Genomic DNA, 23,513 nt, shown 5'->3' on the forward strand with positions numbered 1-23,513 from the left:
AGTTCATGCCCCAACTCTTACATACTTGTCATAGCTTCTCTGGTCCTTATTTTCCTCAATGGTAAAATGATGGAATTAGATTACATAATGCAAGGCCTCTTCTCATTCTAAAGAAATCAATCTAATGACTGAAGCCAAAGCTCTAGCCAGTGATATGGTTACATTTTATTTCAAAGGAATTAAAAGAATAGCCTCTACTGAAACTGCTATATATAACAAGCAGGTAGTAAGAGTTTTTTGTTTGTTTGTTTTGTTTTGTTTTTGTTTGTTTTTTTCCCCTGAAAGGTTAGGAATGCATATTCTATAGCATTTACTAATCAATTCAGAAATACCAATCCAGATTTGTACCTGATAAATTGTTGTACAGCTTATTCTGGAATGAACTCCAATTTGAGACAATCTATAAACATCTTAAATAGTTTTTCTACTTTGGGATAGCTTACATCATTAAGATAGTTTTTTCCCCCATTCTGATACCAAGCCTAGCTTTGCCTGATTGAAAGTTCTATCCATTTCTCTTGGTTCTGTCCCACGAGATTAAACAAAATCAATCTAAACCTTCCTTTGCATGGAAGCCCTTAAAACACTAGAAGGCCATCACTGCTTCCGCTCTTGAGTCTTACACTTTCCAGGGTAATCATTTTTAATTTCTTTAGTTGATCTCTATGCAGGTAATTAAGGTTTTTCACCATTTTTGTTACTCTTCTCTGTATCTCCAGCCTATCAAGGTCCTTCCTAATCTGCATTGACCAGAACTGAAAATAGGAGTACTATAAAAGTGAGATGCTGGGAGACCCTTCTGGGTAAAATTTTGTCTTTATTGTGAAAGAGAAATCACATGATCAGGGTCTGCAAGTTTCCTCCCAGTTCAAAACCTCAGATCCCATTTTGTAAAACATCTAAACTTTTATAGTTTCCTATTTCTCTCTATCTTTCCCCCCTTCAGGTGGTCCCCAATATTCCCAGTGTAGGACCTTCTTTGCTCCTGCTGGTTCCAAGTCTGTTCCCTTCCCACTTTTTCTGCTCTCTTCCAGAGATATAGTTTTACTTGGCCTCTGGGTAATCTCCTGCCTCTTGTGTGAGCTAGCTTGCCTAGAGTACATTTTTGAAAAGGAGAAATCACACTTAAGATTAATATGATAACACCTTTATGACACATTTATGATGGACAGATTAATATAGTAACTTTCTTATGATTAGTATGATAATACACTTAAAATTATTACATCAAATACACAGTTTAAGTGATAACTCTGCTCTTATCCTGTGACTATATTCTTAATCTGGTTACATATATAGACCTTTGCCTAGGACTAAATTCTTACTATAAATCACTATTAAATTTCAAAAATATCACTCTAAGCATTGATTAAGCTGTTAATGATTGATTTTCTGGTTACAGTACAGATGTGGCTAGATAAAGATAGAGTAGAATCTGTATTACCCCCCCCTTTTCTGAATGCAAATCCCCTCTTTATACACACCATCATTATATTTGCTTTTTTTGATTGTCATGTCATGCTATTGATTTATATTGAATTTGGAGTTCACTAGGATTCCCAGATCTTGTTCAAACAAGCTGCTATCTAATTATGCCACTCCACCCTTTCCTTGTAAAGATGATTTTTAAAAATCTAAGTGTGAGATTGGTAATATGTAAAATCTTGCAACCATGTTTTGAATGGATGCAAGCTAACAGTTGCCCAGTTTAGAATACAGAACTTGGCATGAGACAGGGGCAGGTGCCAATCTGGCAGTTGATGTATGTGTATATAAGAAGGACCCCAGACCTCAGTCTTCACTTCTCCTTTTACCTTTTGGAGGTGTAAAGTGGGTTTAGTTTTCCCATTAGGCAGGTAGGCTCAAACTATTATAGGTGGGCAAATACTAACAACTTATCTGGCAAATCCAATTATCCTTTAGTGAAAGAATATATATATATATATATATATATATATATATATATATATATATATATATATATCAATGAGACAACACCATCTGGCCCAGGGCTCGTCAGCCAACAAACATGGCTGCAAGATTTTACCTACTATAGATTTTTCATTGAATTACTATTGAATTCAATTTTATTTGATTTATCCTAATATTTTATTCTATTAAGATGTCTAGATTTTGACTGTCGTCTGTTAGCTATCTCCCAGTTTGATTTTGATCTGAAAGTTTGATAAGTAATTAGCCAGCAAAAAAACCCTCTGCTCAAATTGATGAGGCATATACCTAAGCTATGCTTGCAACTTTAAGGCTGTAGAGTTTAAATTCCACATAGCACATGTACAAGAGAGACCCAGAGACAGAGAGACAGAGAGAAAAATTGACCAAGAGAGAGAAACTGAGAGACAGAGATAGAGACACACAGAGAGAAAGATATATGGATAGATAGAAAAAGAGGCAGAGAGAGACAGAGAGTGCTCATATAATGATTTCATCAAAAGTGCACCCAGGAACTATCATGGAAGTTCATATTAATTCAAGGGGGAAGATTTTTATTTTTTACGACAGAAAACCCCTAGGGTTGTATACAATGCTTCAAGATACAATGGTATTTACAAATGTCTGAGGACAAGGTGGAAGTCACCTCTGGTTGTGGCATATATCAATAATCACTGAGGAATTTTTTAGCTACTTTTTCCCCAACAAATTTCTCAGAGCTTTCTGCTAAAGTTCTTGGAGCCTTCATGTAGTCTTTATGATTACAATAATCACCTCCTTGTTACTGCAGGAAGCTATGCAATAAATGTTCAGTGTGAATCCACAGAGCACCTTCCACTCATCATCTTTGTTTGAGGCAGCATAAAAGCTTCGTAAGGAGAAACTATTCCTTATTTTGACATAAAGTGTCAAAGGCATTCATGCCATTAGAACATCTTGACTACATTGAGTACTAAGCGAATTCCCCAAGCACCTCAGGCCTTAAAAATGGGAGCTGGTGTCATTGTTTCTAGAGCTAGTGTATGCACCAAAACACTGTAAGACTTAAAATTAATATTTACTTTTTGCATAGAAAAAAAGAGTTTAATCATCTAATTAAATAAGAAATCTATGAAAGAAATAAGAATACTTTGTGAACCCTATTATTCATACATGTACTGAAGCCTAGTGGTGAGGTAAGTCATCAGGACCAGAAGTACACTCTGAACTAGAACCCCTAGATGTTTCTAATCAACTTTTCAATGAATTCAGTCAACTTGTGATTGCTTTTGATATATTCATTCATTATCGCTAAATTTGACCTTTTTTACAACTTTTCATAACTTATAACACTGCAGATACCTAATTGGTTAAAAGTAAGAAAAATCTTTGGTTTGGTATTTCTGCCATTATGGGATGTTTCTAATGTTTTGTAGAAAAAAACAATATGTTTAGTAGGACAGCATGTGTTTTTTAAAATCTTAATATTCATGGACTAAAGAGAGAATGAATATGTAGACAGATTTTATTAAGTTCCACATTGTTTTGATTCACCAGTTATTTCAGCAATAGACACACAAATGTAGGAAATTAGAATTTAAATAGCTCTAAGATAAAGTTTTTGTATTGCCTTATTTATCTCCCTTCAAAACAAAGTAAAATCTCTTTAAGTCAGACCTTGTAAAACAAGAGTGCCAGCATCATGGAAACCGAAGGCTATTGATCAGAAAAGAAAGGGAGCCCCTAATGCAGTGATTCCCAAAGTGGGTGCCACCACCCCCTGGTGGGTGCTGCAGCAATCCAGGGGGATGGTGATGGCTACAGGTGCATTTATCTTTCCTACTAATTGCTATTAAAATAAAAAAATTAATTTCCACGGGACTAAGTAATATTTTTTTTCTGGAAAGGGGGTGGTAGGCCAAAAAAGTTTGGGAACCGCTGCTCTAATGCCTTATCCTGACATGACCCTGGATTTCTAAAGGCTGTGCCTTTTAAAGCACAAGCTGCAGCAGGACTGACAGACAAAGCTTAAAATGTTTCAAATGAAGATGTGGAGATGAACTGTGTGTCTGTTTTCTGAAGACCAACCCAATTAAATTGAGAGGTGCTAAACATCAGGTTGGTTGTAGGGTGATTATTTTAGTTGCACAATCTCTTTTTTGGAGGGAATCATGTTCAGTTATATTGATGCTTTTTGTTTATACATTATAGGCTAATCCCACTTCATAAGAGATCTCTTGGAAAAAAGTAAAATACTGAAGTAAACTAATAATGAAGTTACATTATCTGAATATACACAGAATACCTCAAATCTATAGCATCTCCCATATCCCTATTTTTTAAAAATTGAAAGAAATCTTTAGTTTTTCCCTTCAATTCCTTTGGGGAAAAAAAGAAAAAAGTTTCTTTTAACAAATACACACAATCAACAACTTCCCCTAACAATTGTACATGAACATGCACCTGTACCTATTTCTATACCCTAAATGCATATGCTATGCTTTGGGTTGCATATGTTGTAAGTATTGAACGAAATCATTCATTTTCAGTTAAATGCATCTTCCTTCTTTATCTCTTTTTATTGCCATTTTTTTTTGTTAGCTTGTCTGAAAAATTAATTGCTCTCCTTGTTTTTTTGTGTTTGGCTCAGGCATAATAAATTTTGCTCTAGGCTCTTATTTTCAATAGTATGCAAATGTATTTATTAGAAACAAAATATTGTTGGATTCTGCTACCTTATTCATTCTCTTAAACTCTTTACTTTTATGGGTGAATTTTTTCTTTTCACAGCTAATTATTTCCCTCTGTTCTATTCTCTAATATATATTTTTCTTTTCAATATTTCCTTTCCGTGTCTGGAAGTTTTGGTTTTTGGCAGTAAAATTACTAGGACTTTGATTTGTTTTCTTTTGTTATTCATAGTCTTTCTATTTTCAGATTACTCTCATTCTAATATGCCTGAGCAAAATTGCTTTAATGATTTGTTGAAATATTATATCAGGTTCTTGTTCTGGTCATGGATTTCAGATAATACTGTGATTCTTAAAAGTTATCTCTCCTTGACATATTTCCTATTTCACTTGTGTTTAATGTGAGATATCTTACATTTTTCTCATTTCTTTTTGTTTGAAGAATTCTTGTTATTTCCTGGAGCCATTCATTTCCTTTTAGTCCATTCTGATTTTTAGGAACTTTTTTGCTAGAACAAAGTTTTATAACTCTTCTGTTGAGCTATTGCCTCCCCACCCCTTTCAATTTTCATTTTTTTATACTTTTTAAAAACTCTTGCATTATTTATTTGAAAATTTTTGATTATTGTTCTGGACAAGTTTTGTTTTCTTTGAGCTTTTGATTATGGATGTTTTTGAATTATATTCCTCTTCTGGCTCTTTGAAGTTCCTGGCATAATAAAGGACTGCTTTGTTTTGTTTTGTTTGTTTTTGTTATAAGGACTCAGGTTTTGTTATAAGGACTAAGGAGGTAGATTTCTCTTATTCCAAGTATCAGATGAAGTTGAGGAGCCTTCCTTTGACCTGGTATCTTTTCTGAAGACTTTTCCTTTGGAATAGTCACTAAAGTTGTCCTCTCTTTTGTTCAGCCTTAGCTGAAGCCTTTTCTTTGGATGAGTAAAGAAAGAAACCTTTTCTTTAATCCTCAGTTAACCCTAAGGATGTCCTCCTCTGATATGAGAGATCTAGTTGTAGACTTTTCCTTAGCCTGAAAGTCTCTTAGTTTCACCACATAAACTCTTGAAGATCATTGACTAAGCTGCATTGACTAAACTGCAGTGAAGTTGAGATTTGATACACTAGAGATATAGTTAACAATAATCAGAATATGAAGTGCTGTAGTAGCAAGTTGCTTAGTGTTTTTTTTCAAGTTTTAAGGTATGCTAGCATGATTTCTAGGATGGAATTTTGATCTGAGAAGTTTTACAGTAATAATATTCCTTTCTGGTGAAAATCCTCTCTCCTTTTATCTGTTTACTGAAACCAATTCCTACAATGAAACAATTCACTTTAGATGGGCCAGTTTTGAGGCAGAAGTGAGAAATAACAAGTTCTAGGTACTTCAGAGGGCCTGTGTTAGCTGCCTTTAAAATCATTGGAAATAATTGTTCTCCTCCACAAATTCTTCTAGAGGGAAGTCTTCACATGCTTAGGGTAGACTTTCTCCTAAATCACCAAAGGGTTTGAGGTCTCTCAGCTACCCTCAGACTTGTTTAGCTAGTCTGCCAAGATGGTTTTGCTGGGGTATGGCTGCTTTGCATTCTCCCCATGCTATTGCTTCTTGGAGCCACAGGTGAGAACTAGATGGCAGGTAGATACGAAATATTGATAAGCAGTTCTGAAAAGGATAGTATGTGGTGTGCAGGGAGGACAAGCACCTCTAGCATGTGTAAGTGGAAATTATACTTCACCTCCCAGGATTCTCCCCTAGTCCCAAGGTTCCTTTTTTCTCTATTTGTTTATGTGTGTCTTTTACGTGATTGTATATAAGTTTTGGGTAACTTTCCTCTCGCTCTCTCTTCCATGTGAGTGGTGAGTGCTCCCTGTTCTCTAGGTCTCTAGTTAAATATTAATAAATCTTTATGAATATACTTTGGAGATATTGAATATTAATTTTAAAATCTACAGGCATGAGGGCTTAATAATTCCTTTTCAGGACAGTTCATCCACCATCCACTTTTGATACCTCCAGTAATCATTATTGAAAGTCAGTCAGACAAGAAACATTTACTGAGAATTTACTATGTGCCAGACGGTGTATTAAGGAAAACTAGACTACTCTACATTCAAATGGTCTCGTAAAAAGATTTATTAAATAAACATTGAATTATTTAAAAAGCCAGTTTTTGCCTGATCTAAATAGGTAGTAAGCTCATTTTATAGACGAAGAAACAAAATCTAAGGTGAAAAAGTGATTTGTACAGTCATAGATCTAGAATGCCAACTTAACTCCTTTCATTCCAAGGCTCAGCATCTAACCAATATGTGCCACTTCTTCTCAACCTACTTACCTTATACTTAAGGATCAATTTAATTCCATATCTTTTCTCTGATTGAGAATTATTGAGGGTGATAGCATGGCATCCTTTCTCTTCCAGGTCTTCTATAAGTAGCTAATGCTATATAGGTCTCTGTGGCATTGTTTCCTCTGCCTTTATTTCTTAATTTCAACTTCCTTTTATCAGAAAAGAAAAGAGCATAAAGCTAACTTGGTTACTATGGTTCCTTAGTTACTAGTTGCTGCTATGCATAGCTTCTATACATTTTATTTTTCTCACTTAATTTTTTCCCCAGGTTTTGCATCCTTTCTGGTCAATTGTCTTCAGGTTCTTCTGTAGGCTCTTCTGTCTTGTAAACTCTGGCTTCATAGGACCAATTTAGAGTCTCTTCTTAAGTAGGCCAAATCTCTTTCCAGAAGAATTGAAAGTATATATTCACAATAACAAAAGTGAAACAAACTTAAACATAAGCACAATTAGATGATTCATCCTAACTATCTAAACTTAATTCTATAATGTAATCATTTCCATCTTTTAATAAGAGCATAGAAATATTACAAAAACAGATAAAATCAACAAATATTTATTAAACATTTGCTAAGTTTAAAGCACTCTCCTAGCACTAGGGATGCTTATTTCATTTTTTCCCCAGATCTATGATTTCAGTAGTATAGAGAATTCCTGGTGACTGACCTCCTTCTATCAATGCAGACAAGCAACTTCTGCAAATTCGTTCCTAAAAGAGTTGCGTAGGGTCACTGATATTGTAAGTGACTGGACCAATATCATGCAATCAGTGTATATCACAGGTGTGATTTTAATTTAAGCCTATTGATTTTGAGGCTTGCTCTCGATTTACATGTTACATCTCATTAGAGATGCAGAAATGGAAAATCATATACTCTCTGCCATAAGGAGCTGATACCTCAACAGGTGAGAATCTTACATATGTGAAGATAGGAGACATAAAATGTAGAATATGAGGCGGGGAGAGTAAAAATACAAAATGTCCTGGGAAGATTTGAGAAGTGGAATCAGGGAAATATTTATTGAAGTGTAGCAATTAACTTGAACCTTGAAGATAAAGATTTTGAAAGACAGTGATGAGAAGAGAGTGCGTTTTAGGAAGAGGAGATGCAACTGACATGTTGAGTTCAGGGAACACCTGATAGTCCAATATGCCCCGGATGAGGCTCTGATTTCTGTTCTGCTTTATGGAATTTTTCTCTTTAGAACATAATACTCCAAAATGCATCCTCCTTTTGTTCCTGGTTCCTAAACTCTATACAATCATCTGGTCACTTGCCTTAAACTTTTCAAAAGCATCAAAAGCTGATGGGGCTTCTTATCTTTCATATTCAGCAGGGTTGGGCTGTTTTGCAACTGGCTTTTTAAGGTCTGATTTCTGACAGCCAGACTTATCATTGTTTTAGCATTGCTATTTCTATGAATATGTAATTCAGCCAGCAACTTTCCCACCTGGGTGCTGCATAATGTGTGATATTTAATTTGTCACAGCTTTGTCACTGTGTAAAGTGAAAAAAAATATCATTAGGAAAAGACATACCTCTGAGATCTAAATAATATACCAAATGTGCTTGCAACACAACATGACATTGCTCATAGTTTGTAGAGAAAAAAAAATGGTAATTTAAATTCATTTGAAAAGAAATTTCTGTAGAATGACACTGTGGGTTATTCTCCTTTATTCTCATTTTAATTTCAAATCTTTCATTCTGACTTTAATTTTTTCTCTGTATCCTGCACTTAGCCCGGTGCCTTGCACATAGTAGGCACTCACATTTGTTGATTCTATTTGACTCTGATCCTTCCCCCTTCCACTCTGAATCTTGTTTTGCTTCCTACATTATAGGTATAACAAAAAATTATCAATGGCTGAAAATACAGAAAATAGGACTCATCTGTCCAGTTCCGCTTTTCCCCAGGATTTCAGTCATTTTGCTGCAGAAGTTCAAGAAACCATCATATCTCTCAGGAAACAGGTTTGTTTTCAGTAGTAGCTGCCACTGTTTTTACAGTGAATACAGTGGGGTCAACTAATGCTCTTTAGTATCTTTTGATATTGACCTTTGGCTGTGAATGTTTTTTACAGGCATTTACTGTAATTATTAGATGATGCCAGAATAAAAGGCATATATCCATTGAGCATAATGATAGACTATTGTTATTTAATAATGTGAAACCTAATAAATACTAATCTTAAATATAGATTATATAGGAGGAGAAGGAAAAAAGACATGAGAAAGATTGAAAAGTTAGTTCCTTTATCTTTAGGGTAATTATATCATTGAATAGTACACAATCTAGAGTGTATTTGTTCTATTAAGGTGAAATAGCTAAGTGCATGATGCTCTGGGGATTCCTTATTTCTGAACTGGCTGATAGAGGTTGACAAATTTCTGAAGGAATGTAGTTTGGGATGCAATTTCCTAAAGCTCAAGTGTGGAAAAAAGTACATTTCTTGGAATATACTCAAAAGGCTCCACAGCATTCATAATTTTGTCTGTCTTGTAGCTGCCTGGAAATGTTCTAATTAAAAACTAAAATTCTACATTTTTCTATTTTTGTGCTTATCATCTCAGTTTTTGGAGGCTTCTGATTTATACATTCTTCTCTCAAATTGAAAAAGGAGCAATGAAAAGGGAATTTCATCTATATGGATTGGGAAAATGTAGATGCCTCTTCTGTAATAAAAGTCTGCTTGCTTAAGGGCACAGTGTCAAGCTATCTGTATTCACAGACATTTTTGTCACTGTGAATCTTCTGCTTTTTGTACATTAATAATAGAGAAACTCTGTGCCTGTAGTAGTTTAAACTTTGTCTATGAAAGTAAATAACCCTTGGGTCTCCAAGATTGAGGTAAGCATACATTTTGGATGGTTGAGGTGTTTAGGTGGGATGTGTGGGGGTTCAAGGACAAGGATTGTCCTATACTCAAAATTTTCCCACATCATCTTGTCTCTGTATCTATCACTTTTCCTTCCCAGTAAACCTAAAATGATAGATGGGAATATTGTCTTCAGGTTTTTATAGGGGCCTTTTATGGAGACCTGTTACCTATGGGAAAAGATTATAATCTGAGGGATCTCTTTTAGCCTTTTCTAGTGATCATAAATCCATCTACAATATTGGCTAATTGTCACCTCAGAAGATAAAAAGAAAATAAAAAGATGTTACATGGGGGAGGTAAATTTTAAAGGGAAAGTGAAGATCTTGGCAATGAAAAGTACTATGTACTCAAGAGCCAGCATGATGATGCCAAAAAGAGGAAGACAATTCCCCTAAGTTAAGGTTTGTGTGGTTGGGTAGTGCTGCCTAAGTATTGTCTCAAATGGCTCAGAGAAGGAGTTATGGATTAAACATTTATGCCTAGGGAGCTTTTGATTCAGTCTTGCACAGTGTGACTTTTGTATAACTTCAAAAGGAAGTAGAAGATTCAGGGCCAATTGTGAAGAGGTATTTTAGTCTCTCCCCAGTAGTATACCTTCCCTATGGTGGATGCCAACCTATATACAATGGCAACTGATTAAGGTAGCATAGCTGGAGTAATTAGACTTATTTTGAGCTTAGAAATCTGAGATAGGCAGGAACACTAAGGAAAAAACCCACCCAAAATCTCAAACCCGCTTTTCCTACTCTTTTGTGTATTTGTTTGTACATGCATAAACACGAATATTAGGAAAGAATACTCTCCTCCCTCTCCAGAATTTTATATTCCAACATAATAGGATTTTTGTAGCATCTATTAATTTAAGACTGACTTAGCTAACCAACACAAGATTTTTTAGAAGTGAACCCACTCAGCACAAGATCTGGACTAGAGAATATATATAAAGCTTTCTAAGCAACCTTTTGTCTATGATGTCAGAATTGGGTAAATAGTTGTTTGCATGGGATGATGGTTTAGTTTGTGTGAATAAAAGCATAGTTTAATGCTCATTTCAGCAACACAAAGGAACAAAAATCATATGGTATTATCAGTCTTTATTCCCCAACAATATTTCTGAATAATGGGTATATTTAATGATTATCATACAGAGCATGAAGTTAATTAATTTCTATTTTGTTTTTTGTCTATATATCTTTTTTATACACACAAATGCACACATATACACATACATATTTATGTATATATATATAAACACAAATACAGATATAGGCAATTATGCACCTATTTATTTGTCTAACTATAGATACATGCAGATCCATGGAAACTTCAGTGGAACTAGGATCTCTTAGATGTGAATACTCTCTCTACCAGTCCAGTCCGTCATTCTGAAAATGCTTAATATGTATGGGGCAATAACACAGTTACTGCTCTTAAGGAGCTCATCTCCCTTTGGGGGAAGGCAAAATGCAAATTACTACATATATATAGCTAGATGATAAAAGTAGATAGAGATCTAGTCCTAGAGTCAGGAGGACCAGAATTTAAGTTCAAGTCCAGCTTTAGGCACTTATTAGCTCCAGGAAAGTCACTTAACACTGTTTACCTCAATTTTGGCAACTAGGATAAACAGGAGAAGGAAATGGCAAACCACCCCAATATCTTTGCCAAAGAAAACCCCAAATGGGGTCACAAAGAGTCAGACACAACTGAAGTGACCTTGCAACAAAATTGTAGATTAAACATACAGATGTAGATGTTGCATAAATGGAGAATAATATTAGTTAAGAGTTTCTCACCTGGACTCTAGGAACTATTTGTTTTAATTTGATTTCTTGATAGCTGTATTTCAATATAATAGATTTCTTTTGTAATGATATATATACATACATATATATATATATATTTGATTTTATACATTTAGAAACATTATTATTGAGAATCCTCAGGTTTTACCAGACTGTCCGAGAGGTCAATGATACACAAAAAGGGTGAAACTCTTTGTTTTAAAGGGAAAAGACTTGGGGAGAGGGAGGCGGAAGAGAAGGAAGCTTTATATCTCATATACACCTCATCTTAGGCATAAAATATATTTGTAACACATTAGAAGACTCTTGTTTCTTTTCATATTTCAAAGATTCAAGGATTCTAGACTCTTGCTCTTATTCCTCCCTCTCTGATCAAACATGTCCTTGACATTGTCTTTCACATCATTTCTTAAGTGCAAGTCATTATTGGTAATATACTGTTATGACCAACTGTTTGTTTTCATTGCCTTTTCAATCACCTATATTGTTGATAATTCTCAGGTCATGGTGTGCTAAAATTTGTAGCCATATCAAATCATCACAAAAAATAATAGTCTTAAAAATGACTTAGCATGGCAGCAAACAGCTTCAAAGCAATGAAAGCACTGAGCAGTTTCCCCAGGGTGATCCTGCTTTTTTTTTTTCTCTTCCATTTGGATGCAGTTTTTTATAATCGGTAGAGAGATAAATGGAGTATTTATTCAGCACTTGCCAAATCCTATGTGCAGTGTTAAGCAATGGGAAAAAATACAAATGAAAAAACAGTCCTATCATGAAGGATCTTACATTCTATTTATGTGATTATGATTTTCAAAGAATCTTAATATATTTTTGAAATTAAATTTTTTTCTAGACTACATGTTGATACAATTTTTAATAATCATTTTCTAACATTTTGTGATCCATCTAATTTCTCTCCCTCCCACCTCCCTCTGTTTCCCAAGATAGCAAATGTGATATAGGTTGTACAAGTTTTGTCATACAGCATATATTTCTACATTTATCAAGTTGTGAAAGAAGACATATATTGCTTACACTAGAGAAAAATTCATGGAGCAAATAAAATGAAGAATGGTATACTTCAATCTGTACTTAAACTCCATCAGTTCCTTCTAAAGCAGTGGATAGCTTCTTTTGTCATGAGTCCCTTGGAGTTGCCCTACATCCTTGCATTGCTGATAAAAGTTAAGTTGTTCACAGTTTGATTGTACTTTATTGCTATATAGAATGTTCTCCTGGTTCTGCTCACTCTACTTTGCATCACTTCATAAAAGTTTTTCCAGGGTTTTTTTTTGTGTGATCACCATGTTTGTCATTTCTTACAGCACAATAGTATTCCACTGCAATCATAAACCACAAGTTTTTCAGAAATTTTAACAAAATTTTGATCTACACATAGGAGGTATCCCTTGCTGTGGGAGAGACTTTAGGACAATATTTTGCATTACTAAATCAAATGCTTTCTAATACCCAACAAATGATAGGCACAGTATGAAATCACCTCTACACCTTTTAGTCAGTTGTATTATGATAAATAATTTGGATATTATAAAATATTTTTGAGGGATGTTGCTTAATCTTCATTCTTTCTATCTAATTACCTCATCATGAAAATCCTCAATGTATCTATAGATTATTTTCATAAGAAAATATTTAAAATCATTATCATGTAAAACAGGCTTATGTCAGTTATTTCTTTTTTACTTTTAATTGTACTTTTAATTATAATAACATAATAATTATTATAATAACTTTAAATTATACTTTTAATTATAATAACAATAAAACTCTGGAACATTAGAGTTTCCTAACTAACATCCATTTTCACTAAAAAGAACTTAATTTCCATAGAGGAAAATAAAACAAAAATAGATGAAGAATGCTGATTAACCAGAGTAGCCCTATCAAAATAAAATAGAAACAAGGGTCACTACTTATACATAAGAAAATCTGTGGGCTACATTTTGCCTTGGAAAACCATATATTAATATTATCTGTGTTCTATTAATTTTTTATTTATTTTGTTAAACATTTCCTAATTATATTTGAATTTGGTTTGGGATCATCATTCATTTACCATCAGCTTATTGTCTAGATAGACAATATAGAACCCTGTAGGACTTATTCAGCAATGCATTTATTTGAGTCAGACACTGAAAATGTATGATTCATTAGACTCAGAAATAAATAAGAGGAGAATAGCATCCTTGATTGCTTTGGAAAATTGTAATGTTCTTTAATGGTTTCACCTTCTCCCTGAAACATGTATCCACCTATTTAATGTCAGTGTTCTCCAGGAGTATTGTATGATAATGAGTTATGAACCAGAATAGTTTTCAAAAAATTAATGTGTAGTAAAAGCTGAAGGGCAATCTAGAGGTAAGGGGGGGGAGAATAAATAGATTGCAACATATTATAAATGTATAAAAAAAGCAGGTATGAATAAAGAGCAAAAAATGTTTGATTAAAAAGAAGACAGGTTAGTCAAGTGATAATAGTGAATAATGGCTGAGTATAGTCCCTCTTTTCAATAAGTATTCTCATAATGTCAGAAGGATTTGGGAAAGTCTTCCTTCCCTTTTCCCTTGACCCTTTCCAGGTACACATTGGCTTGAATCCCTATGGCAAATCAATGGGAATTGCTTTATTCCTTTATTATTTTGGGAATTCCTTGGGTTGGGCAGGCATGGATGAGTGTAATCTAGAATACCAACACTGATAGGGTCATAGCTATATTTAGGTATCAGAGTATTAGAGAAAAAGAAGTAATAGATGCTAGCGGCATGCTGATATCTCACCTATTTTTTGAAATAGTTTGAATTGTGCTTTTTCTACTTTGGGAGGATTTTCTTTTTTGCAATACCATGGATATCAATTTCTAGAAACCTTTAAAATGACATTATTTTTGACATTATTTCTTCTAGGTGTGCTTGTTCAGTTTTATCTATTTTTCACAATTTTGTTATTTATTTATTTTTAAGATCCTTACCCTTTAGCTTAGAATCAATACTGTATATTGGTTCCATGGCAGAAGATATGGTAAGGGCTAGGGGGTTAAGTGACTTGCCCAGGATCATACAGCTAGGAAGTATCTGAGATCAGATTTGAACCCAGAATCTCCTCTCTGTAGGCCTGGCTCTAAATCCGCTGAGCTACCTAATTGACCCCCTCCCCAGTTTTGTCTTTTTTCAATGTTGTTGCCCCTTCCTGACAGAGTATACCAAGCACTGTGGTGGAAGAGTCCAAATATGGTAGTTCTACTCTTATTGAAAAGAGGATGGATTGCCATAGAAATACCAGATCATTTATTCCAATTCAAATCTATTTTATTGTTTTTCTTGCATTTTCATCCAGAAATGCTCTCTTGGGACTATATTATTTAGTAGGCTCTCACAGAAAATGTGCCATTGGCTTGTTTATACCTTAATTAATTTACATTGTTTTTGAGACTAGCTCAGAATTTGCTTACATTATGAATTACATTATGCTATGAACTGGTGTTGTCCTTGGCTTTTAGATTTGAGCAAAGGGATACAAGTTTTTGTGATGTTAGACCATTTGAGGACTCTTTTTGACTTCTTCATGGCAAGGATTTAGCATTTGCCAAATTTTTTGATTATTGAAGGTTATAAGCAGTTTAACTTAATAAAACAGAGAAAATAAGTTCTGGAGAAAACAAGCCCATGGAGAGTTTGGAATGAAATCATTCAGAAAACTTTTTAGAAGGAGGACAACAAAAATGTTTAAGGAGCAGATTTTATTCATTTTAATTTAGTCAGCATTTATATGTGCCTATTATTTGAAAAATCACCATGTAAGGTGTGAAAAATTTGGAGGCACACCAGGGATGTTAAAATATAATCTAAATGGTTGTGGGTACACACACTGGGTTGTAGGAGAGACTGGACCAGGATGGAGAGATCAGAGTAAACAACTAAGCTGCTGATAACTGACAAGAATGTCACCAACTGTCACCAGCTCACCACTAGGCCAGAGTCTTAGAAACCAGCAGGCAAGGTAAAAAGGTTTTTACAGGTTTAATTATGTTCAACTAAAAGGTGGGATAGGGAATTCTACACTAAAACCTGAATGGCAAAACCACAGGGTGAGGGGAGGACTTCTCTACTCTAATCTTAGGGATCTAAGCAGGCAGAGCCCAAAGGAGCAGTGCAGGAGTCACTGTGAAGGCTTCAAACCTGGTTCCAGCCAGGCTTGACCAGCACAGCTAAGGGCCTGTGGGTGGCTTTGAGGGTTCTCACGGTAATCCACAGATGATCTCAGGATGCCAAAAGCCAAGGTGGTCCAAGGTATCCAAGTAGAGCGAGTGTGCTTGAGATGCTGCCCACCAGATCGCAAACTCCTCCTCCACCTGGTGCTGCTCTGTAGGTCTTGTCCCCTTGCTAGATGCCACCACCACACAGGATCCCAGGGAAATCAGGATGCAGGGTGTCCTTAAGTTAACTCTGAGATCTCCCAGGGCTAACAACAGTTTGTGCCAACCCCTAATGGAGTCTCTCTCAGGGCACACGCCACTTCCTACTCCTTCATTCCATCCTGGAATGCTCCAGTCCTTCCTGCTAGGTCCACCTTAATACTTAATTAATAACTAATCTCCCTCTCAACAAAGGCAATAGAAGTACAAAGACAAAAATACAATAGTCCCTATTAAAATAATAAGAAGAGCTTGAACTTCTGTAGTATTTCAAGGTTTGCAAAGTATTTTAGAAATACAATACCATTTTATCCTCACAACTAACATGTGAGGTAGATACTCTTATTACTCCATTTTAAAGATGAGAAAACAGAGGCTGAGAGAGGTTAAAAGACTTGTCCAGGGTTGCACAGCTAGTAAATATTTGAGATCTGATCTGAACTCATTTTCTTGACTCAGTGTCAAATGTTCTATCCACTCTACTAGCTAGTTTCCTACTTTTCTGAGGGTATATAGCACATAATGATGAATAATTACAAGATAATTTGAGGAGAGAGATCAGTAAAAACAGACTTTCTGAAAAAGCTCTGGCTCTGAATAGAGGGCAGCACTTAGGTTGTAAAAGAAGCATAAATTCTAAGAACCTATAGTGAATAAGGAAAGCATTCAAGGCTTGAGGGATGATCTATACTAATATGAAGATGGGAGATAGAATGCTGCATTCAATATCAAGTAGCTGCCTCAAGAAGATAAAAGCAGAACCAAGAGAAAATTATATACAGCAACAAAAATATCATTTGAAGAATTACTTGTGTATATCTACCTCCAGAGAAAGAATTTATAAATAGAAATAATAAATAGAAATAAATGGGTCAGTGTTATATATATGTAAATATATATAAATATATATATACATCTTTTTATATATATGTTTATTATATATATTTATTACATATATAAATATATATATACACATCTTTTTCTCAAATTATGCATTCTTTAATGGGGAGAAGGGAGGGAGATGTTTTGCTTTAACAAATAAACAAAGGAAGTTAGATTAATAAAAGAAGATAACCTCCATGTAAAGCTTTCAGTATTCAAATCTTCAGAATCATTAAACCTCTAGTACCTTGGTTATCCTTTAGAATAGCTAATGTGTCATATCAGGATCTCAGATGAATATGATGCAGGCTCTCCACTGACTCTTCTACATTGGTATCATTAAGATATTAAAATAACAAAAGAAAGATTTTTATCCTATGTTAAGTTTTACCAAAGGACAAAGATGAGAACCTCTCCAAGGATTGTAGTAACACACCAGAAGATATTACAAATCTATGTAAGTTGTAATTTTGATAGCAAAATGTTTATCAGACTGTCTTATTTTCTCTACATAAATTGATAAATGTATTCAACAATAATTATTATCAATAAAATAGTTAGTTGCAAATGCCTTTATAAGTGTGAAGATCTCATTTGACTGTCCCCAAACCCTAAGAGATAGGTGCTATTATTTTCCTCATTTTACAGATAAAGAAACTAAGGCAAGCAGAGATTAAGTAACTTGTTAGTCCATAGTCAACCAGCTAGTAAGTGTTTATTTAAACTCAGATCTTCCTAATTCAAGTCTAGTGCTAATTAAGAAAACCATTATTTTAGTAGTCTCAAATATGTTCACGGAAACTTGTTCATAGTTGTAACCAAAAGGATTCTGAATTTACAGGACTCAGTAATTATGCTCATGAAGTCAACATGTTTCTCTGAGGAACATGACATAAGAGTCCCTGGCACAAGGAAGCAAAGTGTTTAATAGACTCTAATAGAAATCTTGAATACGTGAACAGTGATATCTGATTTATTGATCTTATAATGTTTGATATTCTTTTTGAATTGACAATGAAAGATATTTTATAAATTTTTCTCCTGGATAACTTATGCAGAACAAATTTTGTTGCATTTGAATACTAATGGAAATGGAATCTTCTTTTAATATCAGTTATTGTTATTGTTATCATATTTAATAATCAGTTATTGAATCTTAATTTTTAAAAAGTGCAGTTTGTCTATTAAAGAAAAGCAATATGGCCCGGAGGAAGGATTGGCATATTCCATCAAGCTCTACCCATTTTTGTATGGTTGGTGAGTTAAGAATTTTTTTAAATTTTAAAATGCAACAAAACTTAATTTTAAAATTAAAAAAATCTATTCCTATCAGTATCAAAACAAGCTACAGCTTGGATTTGCCCTTTGGGCTATAGTTGCCTCAGTTCTATACTAGAGAATATAGAATTGGCTTTAAAGCTAGCTAGACATGGGCTCAAATCTGCCTCTGACTTTATGATATATACCGGCTGTGTGAACCTGGGCAAGTCACTTAATCTCTAAAGGCTCTAGGCAATATCCTCAAATTGTTTGTTTCATAGATGAAGCCAATCTATATTGTTAGAAGGGGTTAACTCCCCAGAAAGTTCCCATATCAAATAAATTCATAGTTCCTCTCCCTACCCATTTTTTGCTTTTCTGTTAAAAATAAGAACATCAAAATAATTTTGAAATACACCAATAGAATGGCATGACAATTAAAAAAAAAAAACTAATGTCTTCTTTAAGTGCTCAAATTGAAGAGAATAATATCTCCTGAATTCTGCCTTGGAGAGATCATATGTGTAGCATTGTTTTTAGTTATAAATATCACTATTTTAAAATTTATTTTTTGTTACATAAAAATGCCCAATTAACTACCTCTCTCCCTCCCCACCCCAATTAAAGGAGGCATCATTTGACAAAAAGGCATATGTATATATAAAAGTATGTCTTATTTATTTCTATTTACCAGTTCTTTCTGTGGAGGTGGATATACCCAGATTATTTTTCAAACATTATTTCTGTTACTGTATTCTCTTGTGTTCTCTTGGTTCTGCTCATTTCACTCTTCATAATTTCCATGATTTTCCAAAATTAACCTGCTTGTCATTTCTGTAGTATTTCATCACAATCATATGCCACAAATTATTTAGCCATTTGATGGACATCCCTTCAATTTCCAGTTTTTTGTTACCACAAAGAACTTCTATAAACATTTTAGAATATAGAAATTATTTTCCTTTTTTTTCTAATCACCCTAGGAAATAAACCAAATTGTGGTATTTCTGGGTCGAAAGGTATACACAATTGTTATAACTTTTTGAGCATAATTCCAGATTGCTCTCCAAAATGGTTGGATTTTTTCATAGTTCTACCAAGTATATTTGTGTCTCCATTTCCCCACATACATTCTAATATTTGTGATTTTGCCATTGCTTTTTTAATTAATGGGTTTTCTGTTTATTTCCTTATGTTTTTACCTTTATGTTCATAATAATTAGACCATTAATAAGAATTTGTTGAATTGTGGAGTTCTGATAATTCTGGGCCCTGAAAGCACAAGGATCAGTTTAAAGAACCAAGAATGTTCATTTTAGAGAAGATTTAGGTGGGAGATGTAATAGATGTCTTCATATATTTGAATGTCTTTTACTGGAAAAGAGATGAGATTAGTTCTACTGGGTCCCATAAGAAAGAACTATAAATAATAAACCAGAATTATAAAGGCAGATTTTGGTTTTCATCTTTAAGTTGATATTTTCCTAATAATTCTAGCTGTCCCAAAGTGGAAAATTAGATGATATCTTCCTAAGAGTGTTATAGATGGGATTCCTACCCAGGGGTGTGTGACTGTCGAGGCTAGATGATTTCTGAGTTCCTTTAAAAGTTTGAGTTTCTATGAATTCTATTAATTTGGCCAATATTTATTAAATATCTAACATATGCAAGACATCATGTTGGGCACTAGAAGGGACATTAGAAATCACTTAATTCTACATCCTCTATTTATTGGCAAGAAAAATGAGGTCCAACAAGATGAAATAACTTGAACAATTGGCCTGTAATTATGTGACCATTGTAGAATCAGATCAACCAGTTGTATTAGTTGTGAACAACTGGACATTTCTTGATTTCATGTTTATTGTTGACCACAATGGTTGTCACAGTGAATTAGACATGTTGAAGTATCTGAGCTATGACAAAAGGGAAAAACCAAATCATACTATTTTAGTGTTTGGTTCAATTTTGAATTACAGTTTAAAAGACAAACAAACCACTCAGTTCATTTCTCTTTCCAAGATGTCTTCTGTTTGAAAATATGTGACTACTCTCCTAAAATAATCCATATTACATTATGATGGAAATTCACAAATTAAGACAGTTGAAAAATGATGGAAGAACTCCATAGACTTATTTGATGTATTCTGAAAAAGGAAACAAGAATTTTAAGGGCTTACTAGGTGCCAGGCACTTTACAAATATTAATGTATTATGCCAAATTATTAGGAACTGGAAGTGGGGTGGTGGTAGGGTCATGGTCCTAGGAAAATATGTTGATAATGGTTATACAAACCTTTCAGTATTTTTATTTTTATTAAAATTTTAATATAGCTTAAAGGACCAAGTGATAGGAAGTCACTGAAAAAAAATCCAGTTACTTATGGTCCAGAGATGTTGAAGTGCTTTAGTTTCTGATAGATATCTAAAGAAAGGTCAGTTTCCATTAGCCTTCAGAACTATAAGTCCTCTTAATTGACTAATAATGGGGATCTGGGTGAGTATAATATTGAAAATGAAAAACCAAGTCATTTAAGGAAAGTAGTAATGGAATCAAAAGGCAGAGACCCAAGAATGGCCTGGGAACTTGTCTGCCTGACGTGGGTGGAAGGAGTAACTTAGAGTCTTTGATACTTACCTGAGTCATTATGAAATGGTTTTGTCAAGATCACATAAATGGCATGTCAGAGGCATACTGTAGCTACTACACTACACTGTCTGGTTAAATTATCCATAGCTTAAGCTTAAAAAAATAAATCTGTTAATTTGAATCGAAATAAAGTGGTATATGATACCAAATATTATCTTTTATTACAACTTAAGTAATTAGATTTATATCAAAGATGCTAAATATTATCTTATGAGAATAATGAATGTCTTATATTTCCCCCCCTAAACTGGGTTTCATAACATTTCTCAATTTAAAGGAAAATTTCCTTTATGATAACTTTTTTAATGAAGCAATTTTCAGGTAAATCTTTATTGTGCTAGCAAGGTAAATGAAGACATAAAATAAAGTTAAAAACTTTAAGTGAATCTTGTTTTCCTATGGTATTATCATATCAAATATAGTATATCTGATTGTAAATTAGTTTTCACTTAGAGCACAATTTTTTTCCTTTAGAAAATCAGTTTGGTATGAGATTAATCTCAAGAGGGAAAATAATTTTAAATAATATTGACTCATTAAAATAAAAAAAATTGTGAATCTATTATGAGAGGAAACAAAAATATATGAAGAAGGATTCTACATTGATTGGAATGCCTTAAGTCATAGACAAACCTTGGCCATATGATTACTAATCTTACTACCTTCAAGATTATTCTGTTTATTTTATTTCTCAGCTACATTTTCAATTTTCCAGTGTTACATACCCTCCTTTAAGAGTTAATATCATAATGCCTCTCTAGAGTGTAATTTAGTTGATATGCAGAAAAATCTGGGAGCTTGACTAGAGTGTCATTGCTGAAGCAACTGTTCTCATCTGCTCCTGTGACCCTTCTGCTATTTCCTTCAAAACCCCACTGTTTTAACTTTGACTTTACATGTCATGCCATGGGGGATGTGTATAGTCTTTAACAGTGCACATTCTCTTTATATTGAAAATGTGCTTTTAGTGGGTTTAAACTATATCATATGTTCAGAGTATTCCTGGTAATTTATTTGTGGAGAAGATTGCTTTATCTTGTGAACTTTTTTTGGGGGGGGGGTGAGATAAAAAAGCATTTCCCCCTTAAAAGCCACAACTGAAACTTCATCTGGTAATCCATCATGACATGAAGGGGACTAGATTCATTCTGGAAGAGTATGCCAGGGCACGCATTTTAGGCTGGAAGTGTTTTGAATATGTGAAGGACAAAATATATGTCATCTGAGAAAAAGCCATCTGAGTTTAAACATATCACCCACTTAGCTGCAGAGTAATGAGTGTAGTGTCCAACCACTGTATTTCCTAAAGATAACTTGCTAAGAGGACTTCTGCATTTCATGAAGATCATGACTAAAGTGTAGTAGAGTCACAATCTGCACTGGGGAAAGGTTATTATCTCCATTAGTAATAATGGAACTTAAAAGTATTGAAGTCCAAAATAGATAGTGGTGGTGACATTTTGATTTACAGAATCATAGAATCTTTCATGTTGTAAATAGAGCTTCTTAACTTAATGTCTGAGAATTTTTAAATAATAAAAATATATTTTATATCTATTTGAATGTAATTTATTTCCTTTATAAACTATTTTATGAATTAAAAAACATTCTGAGGCAACACCAGTCCCACTCGTACCTTAACAAGAATTCCTTCCACAAAATATCCAGCAAAAAATTTTCTTGCATCTTCTTAAATGCTTACAAAGAGGTGAAATCTATTGAGGCAATCTTCCTCTTTTGGATAGCTTTTATGTTTAGAAGGTTTTTTTTCTTTATTACATCAGGTATCTTTAAAACTTCTACCTAATGCATTTAGTTCTTTCTTCTTTTGAGTTTCTCTTTCCTTCCAAATGCAAGTTGTTAAGGTACTCCTCCCCAACATTCTTGTCTTTTACAGGCTCTAACTCCCCATTTTTTCCTACTATTTCTTAAATGTTTTACTCTTGAGATATTTCACTGTCCTGAATGTTCTTCTAAATATACTCTCTTGGTTATCAATATGCTTTCTAAAATGTGACAGCTGGAACTTGGTCTATCTTTAAAAAAAGCTTTTTAATGACCAGGACAGAGTCCAGTGGAACTTAACTCTTTAGGCCTGGAGAAAAGGCCACAATCAATATTCCCTAAGCGTGCATTAACATTTTTGACTGGCATATGATACCACAGATGCTTAGTGAACTTGCAGTCCAACCAGACATCAAAATCTTTTTCAAATATACTGTTGTCTATGCACATCTCCCCCGAGCAACAGATATGAATTTTTTGACAGTTGTTCCATTACATTATTTCTTAATGATTTTGATTCCCTAACCTGATTCCTCTGATTCTGAATCCTCATTCTGACATAAAAAGCTGGATCAAAAGCTTTATAAGCATTGGAAAGGTCTAACAAACTGAAATATCTTCCAGTAAGTCCTGCTCAAGGGATAAATGATAATCCTGAAAGGACCAAACTCAACTATGTCTGGAAAGGATTATTAAATGGAGATTGACCTGGGATGAAATGTTCTTGGATCTTTTGAAATATTGAACAAGTAATTCTTTTGCAACCCATATGTTAGTGGAAGACAAATTGGGTTCAAATGGGGATTTGGGATCAGAGATTCAGGAATTTTAACCAAAAGTTCCCTTGGAGT

General features: G+C 34.0%; 1 protein-coding gene across 1 annotated transcript in view; it reads left to right on the forward strand.

Moving 5' to 3' along the window:
- PXDNL (peroxidasin like) overlaps positions 1-23,513 on the forward strand; it is a 361,514-nt gene that overhangs the window by 327,757 nt on the left and 10,244 nt on the right. Inside the window, exon 21 of the mRNA XM_044682749.1 lies at positions 8,811-8,940. Coding sequence (XP_044538684.1) covers positions 8,811-8,940 — 130 coding nt within the window. The remainder of the gene's footprint in view (positions 1-8,810; positions 8,941-23,513) is intronic.

The sequence above is a fragment of the Gracilinanus agilis genome, chromosome 1, assembly GCF_016433145.1.
Source record: "Gracilinanus agilis isolate LMUSP501 chromosome 1, AgileGrace, whole genome shotgun sequence".
In the NCBI taxonomy this organism is placed as follows: domain Eukaryota; kingdom Metazoa; phylum Chordata; class Mammalia; order Didelphimorphia; family Didelphidae; genus Gracilinanus; species Gracilinanus agilis.